This window comes from Fundulus heteroclitus, chromosome 13, assembly GCF_011125445.2.
Source record: "Fundulus heteroclitus isolate FHET01 chromosome 13, MU-UCD_Fhet_4.1, whole genome shotgun sequence".
Classification (NCBI taxonomy): domain Eukaryota; kingdom Metazoa; phylum Chordata; class Actinopteri; order Cyprinodontiformes; family Fundulidae; genus Fundulus; species Fundulus heteroclitus.
The window spans coordinates 10,784,630-10,795,347 of record NC_046373.1 but is presented as its reverse complement, the minus strand read 5'-3'; the positions used below and the strand labels follow the sequence as shown (position 1 = coordinate 10,795,347).

Here is a 10,718-nt window from a genome sequence, read left to right as displayed (position 1 = left end):
TTCAGACTGGTTTTGATTATTTTTGTCTTTGTTTATCATTGTAACACTATTAAGAAGACTGATGGCAAATGTACTACTCATCCCCAGACTGAAATATTCCCCACTGGTCAATGATTCTTTAAAAAACAGTTTCTGTTGGTAAAACATGTATAATATTTGCTAAAACACAGAAGTGGAAAACTTTATTTTTCTAAGGATTATCGGTAAAATTGGGCCTTGAGACCCCCGTCACTGTCTCATCAAATAAGCAGGATGCATCTCTACACCCGTAATGTACGACAACTTGCAAATTATTCAGATCCCTTGAACGTTTTTACATTTTGTCATGCAGTGACTTAAACTATTCAGTTTTTGTTGGCAAAAACAATATGAAAAGTTTGGCAAGCATTTCAATTCAATCCTTTTTACTCTGCTGCCTCTAAATGTAACCCCGCTGCGCATTAAGACATTGACGCTAGTGATTGGAACATTTCAAAATGAGAAAAAGTTGAAGGCATATGAACACTTTCACAAATCACTTCACATTTTTTTTTCAAGAACATCAATGTAATATCAACTGAAAGACAAATGAAAGACAAACATGTATTCTTGCTTGTCTGACTTTGACCCTATTCATGCTTTCCACACCAAATATAAACTTAATAAACACAGTAAGTTTGCTGTTGTGCAATCAAGCCATGAGGAATAAAATTAGACTAAACTTTGAACCCAAGGAACTGTAGAGACCTACAAACATGCAGGGTCGGCCAAGCTGAGTACATCCCTGCCCTTTTCCAACATCAGAACTTGAACAGACGACTGCCATGAAACAGGCTGTTTATTATCTTTTTAAGCTGCACAGGAGAAAAGCCGACTTATGAGCAAGCCACACCTCTACCGCCCAGAGATCCACATGCTGCAGCCTCCGCAGCACTGAGCTTCCTACGACGGGAGACCCGCATGAAGGAGTGGGAGCTGCCTCCACACAGCCCCCTTTTCAAACCTCGCTTGGTCGCTGTCGCTGCTCAGAAAATAAGCTTTACCTTGGAGTAATTCATTGCAACCGGACGCGCCGTCAGCACAACCAGAGACAACGACAGAGTTTTTGGTAGAGAAACAAACGGGAAATTTAGAATGGTTTACTTAATATGTTTTCACTGTGTTCTTGAAAACACCTGTAGCAAACAGGCATAGCTCCCAATAGCTTCTTTGAAACCATGTTTTGCTGATGTGGTTTGAGTGTGTTTTTTACGGTTATGACAAACTTAATTTCCATGAGGGTTTTATACACCAATGGGATATTAATGTTTGTCTTTTCCAGTCCGCTCATTTTGACCAAATGGAGCTTATAAGTATTTTTAAATTAGCGTCAAATGTCCACTAGCATAGCGCTATTAGCTTCCTGGACAACATTAGTGCTACAGCCCTAGTAAAGGCAACTAATGGTTTGTTTAAACATAATGCTTGTTTTTGTTTTACTCCACCATCATCTGATAATGCTATAACTGTTATTACTGCATTAATATGGAACATTAATGTAGATTTAATGGTGCTTTGTGTAACTAGGATTAACCTATCAAACGACCGATCGCTGCAGCGCATACCAGCCTCCCGGAGGAACAATTGCATCAATAAAATCAAGTGTTCTTAAGGCATTGATTTCCACTGAGCAAATCATTCTCTCTCAAATAATGTTTTGTTTAACTCAGGATTTGCATTGTGAATGGGTTTTAAAAAAAACAAATGTTCTAAATTAGTTAAGCTAATTTGATCTCATTCCAAGTTCTTTAAGATGAACTATGGTTCACTAACTTGGATCTGCAGTGAACCAGGATTCACTGAATCATTCTGACAATGGTTTTCAACCATTTTCTTTGTCTTTTTGTTTCATTTGTGTGTACATAGTTCCTTAGCTTCTTTTTATCTTAATTTTGCTTAGTAGTTTAGTTAAGTTTCACTAGCCTAGTAGAGAGAATTTGTTGATTGAAATGTAGTGTTAATTCAGATAAATAGCATTCTATTGTGGTGTGCACTGGATGTTCATTTGATTTCTATTAATAAATATGTGAACTTGAAAAAAAGTTGTCCCTCATTTATTCCATTTGTGTGCACAGTTTGCTGTTAAAAGAACACTAGTGCTCGAATCAACCTATCAACTATTGTCCTAACATCAGCTGTTTGGGCTGATATTCGCCAGACAGTATCTAACAGACTGAGAGTTATTTATTAAACATTAAATAACGTAGAACAGTGAGTAATGGCACATTGCTTTATAGCCGCTCTGGAACCTGCTTAGAGGAAGTGTTGCACAAAGCAAAACAGTAAACACCAGCACACAAGCTCACACATACACCACTTCGACCTCTTGTGAAGGCATGAAGTTGCTCTAATAATATCATGCTGCTCAGTACTTAATTATGAACCCTTGTGCATACCAGAAAGCCCCAAGAGGTGTGCATGTGTGTTTGTGTGCACGGTTGTTTGTGTTAACTGCCTCCCATGGCAGCAGAAGCTGCAGGGAGCTTTTTCTGTTTCGGAAATCTCTTGCTGTTTCGGAAATCGCGTCACCGTTCATCACTGTGACAACAGACAGGAGCGGGGCCGTGGGGCCCCTGACCTTACCAAATCTGCAGTAAGTATGTGTGATACAGAGACAAATGCTGAATCATGTGACCTCCTGCAGTGCTGCTCTGTCAGAAAACCGTAACACTAGATCTGTGTGCGCCCCAAGCGTCAGGATATTTTTCATGAGCCTGTATGAGTCTCAAAATAAGCGAGCATGCACCTTGTACTATCTGACACCCCAGGTCACCCTAATGATCTTAATGTGAAGGGGATGCAGAATCAATGAGCATCCAACCAAGGTTTGCACAAGTTGAGGATTATATAATGAAAGGCATGATCTAACTGTACTAAAAATGAGCAGTGAAGCTCTTCCATTGGTGGCCTTTGTAGTTTATTTACAAGAAATACCCACACTCTCTAGATGTCTGCTACTGTGATCCCAAATGAGCCATCGAACTGTATAAATGTTTTTCATCAGAAAAAAGAGAAAGAAAACTTCAAAAACTGAAATAAAATTGTCCTTAATGCAAATCTCCAGACATAACCAGTTTTTCCATCTTTGGCTTCACACAGTATCCAGCAAATACTTTGTAGAACCACCCTTTGCTGCAATTGTAACCGCAAGTCTTTCATGATATATCTTTTCACTAGTACAAGCTTTGCACTACTCTTCCAGCTTTTCGTGAGACTGAACATGCTGCCCTTTTCTTATTTAAGGGGACTCTGTGTATGTATGACATTCAATCATTTGGATTACTTGGAAGCTTTAAAAATTATTATACCACTTTGTTTGCCTATAACATACAATCCCAACTAAATACATTTAGATATATGCTTGGTTCAAGGTGTGGGGGGGGGGGGGGGATTCTGCTACTTTATTGCATTCTTAAATGACAGGATTAGTAAAATGTTGTCTTGGCTACTTACATTTCTTATATTAATTAAGTGCTCATACATAAATATGGCTTAATCAAAAATTAAAAGAGTTTTAAGAGTTATTCAGAATATACTTAGAAAGCACTGCATTGTCTGAGACGGGATTTGTGTTTTTATTAAATGCATAGTCTTTTGCATAATATGACAGATGCGTAATTTTTATATACATATATATAAAAATTACATATAGATAGATAGATAGATAGATAGATAGATAGATAGATAGATAGATAGATAGATAGATAGATAGATAGATAGATAGATAGATAGATAGATAGATAGATAGATAGATAGATAGGACATTTCTACTTAAGCTTCTCCAGCTGTAATTCCACCACCTGACCGGTAGAGGGCAATCCAAAAAATAAGTTACTATTGTAATGAAGCTTTAGTGGCGGAAGCGCTCACTTGTTTGTCTTCCGGTCTCCTTGCAGCATGGCGAACTTGAAGCATGCCGAAGAGGACCAAAACCACGTGAAAATGCCCGGCGAGGCCCCCGCTGCGGGCTCGCCAGTCAAACCGGATCAGGAGTCGCGTGTGCCGGGCGGAAGCGCCGGCGCCATCCCGTCATTCGCGGCCGCCTCGGAGCTGCTGTCGGCGCCGTACTCGTGCCTGGTGCTGAACACCCACCGCAGGCACATAGCGCTGCCGCCCGTCTACCTGAGCAAGAAGAGGACGGGAATACAGGAGGAGCTGGACGCCGAGCTGTTGAAGTTCTCCCAGAGGTACGGTGGTCTTTAAAGTTCAGTTTGTTGTGGATTCTATGTTGTGTTATTTTATTTTATTTTGTGAACGTCTGCCAGTATAGTTTACGCTCTGTCTGTTTTCCCCTTTCCAGTCCAAAGGTTCTCTCCCTGGTTGGAGATAGACGAGTCATGGCTGCATTTTCCTCCTATTATAAAATAAAATACTTATAAAATTAGGGAGTTCTCATTTTTTTCTTTCAAATTGATACAAGTGGGTGTTATTTAGATATTTGTAATCTCTAAATTTTGTTTGATAGTAGTTGCTTTAGATTTTACTCCAGATTAACAGTCAAAACTTTAAATTTTACAGACAGATGCATTTTACTTTTGTTTTATTTTTGTATTTATTACCAAGACGTTTTAGTTCAGACTTGTGTTATGTGGATGATTATGATATTACTCCAGACCAATATACATGTCATCATGACCCCCATAATCATGGGGGGCCCTGCTGACTTTGACAGCTGTCCACCAGACCGACACACAACCTGCATGAGGGGGGTAAGCTACAGAAAGGGATCTGCTCAAGAAGTTGGCTGTTCACAGATTGCTGTATTCAATCAAATGAATGGAAAGTTGAGTGAAAGGAAAAAGTGCAGTAGAAATAGATTTACATGCAACCGGGATAACCACAGCCTTTAGAGAATTGTGAGGCTTGTGTCAGTATCTAAATGGACAAAGCAAGTCAGCAGGTTGCCCCTTGAACACCATGACATTTTCTATTTTAAACTCCCTTTTTCATTGTTCCTATTTTGTTTTCAAATTTTCTCAGGAACTGACTTTGCATTGGTTGTAAGCCACAACCATCAAAATGGTTAAATGTATTACTATGTAGTGAATCTAGAGATTAAATTTTCTTTTTGAACTGATTTACTGAAATATTTTTGACTTATGTAGCTGCACCTGTATTTAGACCTGATGTCATTGTCCCTTAACAGACAGTGTTATCTTTAAGTATGATGCCATTTTCTTAAATGTTTGTAATATATTCTTATATGCTGGACGTTAAGGGAATAAAGTATCTGGCTAAATCAAAGGGGTTTTTCTGTGTTTTCACATTGTTTAAAAGACGTGTTTTTAAGAAGGTAAAATAAAACAAGCTGTAAAAACAGGAAAAGCAAACAAAATCTTTGAGGTTTTATTTGTTTAAAAGTATCTTTTTTTTCTGCTGATTGATAGAAACCCTGAAATTGACCTTAGTTCTCGATGAAGTCAATGAAATGCAGCAAACCTTTTTTTTTTTTTTTGTGACCGTCCGTTAATTAAACTGTTTTAAAGTGCCTCACTAACACAGTTTGCCATCATGTGTGTCTCTTCCAGTCTCCATGGGGTTCCTTTAGCATATGACAACATCAGGATCGCCACCCAACATGGAGACATTTACGACGACAGCGGCTACATCCACATGGACATCGAGGCCGACTTTATCGTGTTCCAGGCCAAAAAGGGACAGAAGCTCCTGGTGAGGTGGACATTATTTCCTGAAAAGCTGTAATTCAGCCAATTTTTTCTTTAGCATAATGTCTTATTATTGAGGTACTGCACCAACTGGAGTTAAACAAGCGATCTGCAAAGATAACTACTTTTTTTGGTTCAATACAAACTGGATGGCTTTCCCTAAAATGTAGCAAAAAAAATGTTTATATGAATATGCACCATAATAAAAGTTTTACTAAATATTTATCCTTGCAACCTCTCCTCAAAGAGGCAGTGCTAATGTGATCTATCGCCATGGCGCTCAGTGTTGACCTTTTTTTCGTAGGGTAAGGTGAATAAACTCGGAGTGAGTCACGTGGGCTGCCTCGTACACGGCTGCTTCAACGCCAGCATCCCCAAACCAAATCTCGTCTCCGTGGAAACCTGGAGGGACGCCGGGCCGAGGATCGGGGCGGAGCTGGAGTTCAAGGTGATGGCGCTGGATGCTGATGCTGCAGGGGTGCTGCTAATCAGAGGACAACTCGACAGGACCAGGTATGGCAGTGAACGGACGGCTAATCGGGCTTTAATGCAAAACTGATCCGGGTTGATGTTCTTGGGGCTGTCCTGATCCTGGATCGACGCAGGCCTCCAATTTACCGAAACAAATTTACCATATTTTCAGGCAATAAAGCACACCGGATTATATGGCGCACTGTGAACTAATATGTTCATTAATTCAGGCGCATTAATCAAACAACACTGTCCGGCAAATCAAACTTTGGTTGGAATAACATAAACCGATCAGAAAAAACAACAACTGGGCTTACCTGTACAGGAGAAACTTTGCCAACTCTGTGTCTGTGAGACAACCGCCTTAGGTTGTTTGCCCTTTTTGAAGGATCCTGAGGCTTCTTAGGTATTGTTGAGACGATTTCTGGTCCGCTTCTCTTACTGGCTTCCATGTTTGCAGGCTGCTGCTCTTTTGCCAAGATAAAATACCAAATGCTGTTTTGGGAACTCTCATATGATTGGTTCAGAAACCAGGAAGTAAACACAAGCTACACTCTCATTCGAAGTCGTTCCGGGCCGTACCTTTCGGTTTGATGTTAGAAAAACATGACTAAGACATTGTTGACGGAGAGGAGCAATTATTTAGAGGGAATGTTACTTCCATCCTGGGTGATAAATGAGAATGATTTGGGTTGATTTTACAGTATTCTTTTTTTTTTTTTTTTACTTAATGCTCTTTATGTAAATCTTGCAACATTTTGTTTTACAAATAATATTTATCAATAGTCGTCAGTAGGGCACACTGAGCACACAACTTCAAAATCACGTTTCACAAGGCTTCATTTTGTGTCTGAATTGATTTGGCCGCATTTTGTTATCCTTCCTAAAGACCCTTTGAGCTGTTTTCAGTTTTCAGCTCAAGACCACCAGGATTTTATTTTAAACTATCCATGGATTTCAATAGCCTCGTGAGACCATCCTGATCTCGCGAGTTTTCAAGGTTTCACTCGCAGATCAGTCTGGCTACTCTCCGTTGAAGAAAATTTGGAGCCGTTCACCAAACGAACGTCCAATCAGCGTTGGCTTTGAGGCGGGTTGAGGTGTGACGCAACGGGAAGCGCAACAGTTCAGTCTAAAGAACATGGTGGCTTCAGCCGATGAAACTAGCGTTAGCGTGGCTATCGAGCAAGTTTTATCGGAATTACAGAGTATTTCTTTGCTGAGCTAACGAGCCTTTACCTGCAGCAGCAAGAGTAGCTTGGCTTGTGGTTGTGTTTTCGTCGTCGCTCGTAACAGAGCGACGACGAATCTGATTTATTTGGCCCGTCTATCACCAACACAGGCCAATCAGCTAACCAGTATTTTCGCCCCTTCCCAAAATTACTTCAACGGAAGGTTTCCAGATGGATATGCGGAGCAAATCTATCTGGCGGAGTCAGGTAAGGATTTCAAAGCCTTAATGATGCCAGGCGCTAACACAGCATTTCTGTTGGGCTGCACTTTAACAGGAGGATCTTTAATAGCAGCAGTGTGCCGTGTTTCTGACCAATGCACACAGCTGTGGTGAACATCTCAGTAGCAATTAGAGATGATCTACTCTCTCATAAAGAGTTTACTTATTAAAAAAAAATCTTCATATTAGCCTGTTGTGCACAAATTCAACCTGGGTGTAAAGTAGAAGATGTTGTGGAAGTTATTCTGGGGGTTTGGCCCTCCAGTGTGTTGTTACACTCTCGAATGACTGTTGTTTTCATTTTTGTGCACCACAGGGTGCAGGAGCTGATGGCTATGAGCGAGAACTCGGAGCCGAGCATTCCTGCCGGCCAGCAAGAACCACAGGAAGCACAACCGGTCCCAGAGCCGGCCGAGCAGTGCCATGACGGCACGCCCAAGAAGAAGAAGAAAAAGAAGGATAAAGAGAGAATCAAAGAGGAGGAGACGGAGGAAGAGATACGGATACCACCGCCGGTTCTGAACGGATCTACAGGGGAGACGAACAGTGGGGTCACTCCAGAGAAAAAGAAGAAAAAGAAAAAGGAGAAACATGTGAAAGAAGAGCAGGATCAGACGGAGGTCTCTGCCATGGAGGATCAAAGTTGCTTCAGTGACAAACCGAGCAAGAAAAGGAAGCTTGACAGTTGGACTGACGCACCATCGGGTGACGATCCGACACCGAAAAAATCCAAGAAGAAGAGAAAAACTGACATTTAGGACTTCACCCAAAGTGGAAGACTCCACAGGTGCCTTTTAATATGAACTCACTTTTTGGGCCTGTTTCAAATTATTTATCTGAAGTCAATAGGGATTCCTGCAGAATTCATCTGTGGCGTCACTGCTCAGCGCGTTGTACTTCCACTACGCTGCCTGATGGTGGCGCCAAACCACCGCAGATTAAAAGAGCGGCAGGAGAGAATCATGAGGCGAAAGCCTGGCTAGTCTGACATGATTATGTGCCTTTGAACACAAACAGATCGTTTTGATAAAAGCTTGACCATAAAGTGTGGGATATAAGGACCGTCCTTCTAATGCAGCGCAGTTAGTTTTATCTGCTTTGAAAGAGATGAAAAATAAATATCTGAAATGTATTCTTATTAGCAGGATTATTTGTGGATGTTTGAAGAAAAATGTAACATTTTCAGTAATGTCAGTTTTGATAAGGCACATCACATTTGAAAAATCTACAATTAAAGCCCTTATTATTAGTATAAAAGCTTTTACCGTGTCAAATTTTCTTAGTTTAAGACGCTTCTGTTTTTTTTTTCTGTTTTTTTTGCTAAGCTGCAGATGATGGCTGATGAGGTGTCGAAAGACGGCACTAAAGATCCCTGTTTTCTTTACCCTGCCTCCACACACACACACACACACACACACACACACACACACACACACACACACGGAGCCCCCTGCCTTTCAGCAGGAAGCCTAATTAGCTGTTGGGTGCTAAGAGTTAGGGAGCTTATCGGAAGCTGCCTAAAAGAGGAAGATAAGGAGCTTCGATTAAGTCTGCTTATCTTGTGTTATCACGTGCCACGGTGGATTTTTCTGAAGAACTTCAGGTGGGCTGTTTTTTAATTATTAACACTTAAGTTGCATATTTATTTCTAGAGATAAGATATGTTTTTGTAACACAGTCTTAAGGTGTTAGGTTTTTTCTCTCCCGTCACACTTGACTAAATCTTTACCCAAGTAGCGATGGCTGCTCTGCACAAAAAAAAACCATCAGCTTTTATAAGGTACCAATAAACAGGTTCTATGTTTATATATTGTCTGGGCTGCCTTTTTATAGAAAAATAAAGCCAACAGGTCACACTTAACTCCACCCTATCCCACCACTTCCCATCTTTAACCCTGCCTCAAAGTATTTTACAATATAACCTTTTGCTGCATTAAAGCCAGGTTCTGAGAGGAGGGCGAACTCTTAATGGCCAAGTCTTCTGCAGCATCTCAACTGGTTTTCTTCCAGTATTTGGCTCCATCCATTCTCGCCTCCCAAGAATACAGGGATGGGTTTGCGTGCATTCATACCACTTCCACACAGAAGGGGTTTGTTGCTGCATCCGTGCGTGCACAATAAATCGTTGCATTGACAAACGTTAAAAATATTTTCTGCATTCCTGCTACCTTTCCCAGACCAGAGCTACTGTGTAAGATTTAGTTTTGACCACACGGTTCAATTCCTATAATGTTTGTCGTTTCAGTGACGGTTTGTGGTGCGGGGGAAGGGAGGAAGGGCTGTAGATGTCAGATTTTGTGGGTCCTAGACCTTACAACTGGACATGGAAGAAGAATACCGACTGATAACCTCGGTTTTCAATAAAAATGTTGCACTACAGTCTTATCTCTTAGAGCCATTTGTCAGCAGAGGAACAGTAATCTGAGTTTTTCTCATTGTTTTTCTGCTCTCAAACTTTTTTTTCCTCTCGATATAATTTCCGATTCCTCAATATAAAAGATCTGATCCAAGACATCTTGGTCCAGAAGCATTGCTTCCATAATCTAAGCCACTAAAATGGCAGCTCAGGTGCCTTTTATTATCTTATGAATCATAAGTTCTGTGTGTCATGGAAAATATACGATAAGTAGTCAATCTTCCTTTCTTTCGAGGTTCCCTCATAGCCCTTCAAAGACTACCAGGTACCTTTCTCTGGAGGAACCAGGGCAAATATGGGAACCGATACATTCCCAAAAACCATCATCGCCCTTGGTCAGACCCTCACTTCTGAATACAAAATCCATTTTCACAGAAGCGGCTTAAAATTTCACCTGTAACGTCCTGGGTGTAATAAAATTCCCATTACCTACAAAAGAGCACATCACCTTTCACACATAAACTATTTATAAGGTATTTCCTAGTCAAACTTGACTGAAACAGCATGTACGGGTTCAAAACAACATTTCTGAGAACAACCGAGCACGGGTGGCTTGTTTTGCAAAGGTTCCCGGGAGAAACTATTTTTGAAAAGTCTGCATGCAACGGTGCTGCATTTCAATAACCGTGCACTGTGAAGAAGGGGAGAACAAAATTTTGGGATGTTTGGCCAGAGTACACATTCAGTGAAAACA

The 10,718-nt window shown here is 40.8% G+C and overlaps 1 protein-coding gene across 1 annotated transcript; it reads left to right on the top strand.

The window, feature by feature from the left end:
- Positions 1-3,879: 3,879 nt before the first annotated feature.
- polr1f (RNA polymerase I subunit F) lies at positions 3,880-8,882 on the top strand. The gene is made up of 4 exons (XM_012859973.3): positions 3,880-4,205; positions 5,547-5,688; positions 5,989-6,197; positions 7,925-8,882. The coding sequence occupies exons 1-4, from the start codon at positions 3,916-3,918 to the stop codon at positions 8,364-8,366; spliced, it is 1,083 nt and encodes a 360-aa protein (XP_012715427.2). The 5' UTR covers positions 3,880-3,915; the 3' UTR covers positions 8,367-8,882.
- Positions 8,883-10,718: the final 1,836 nt, after the last annotated feature.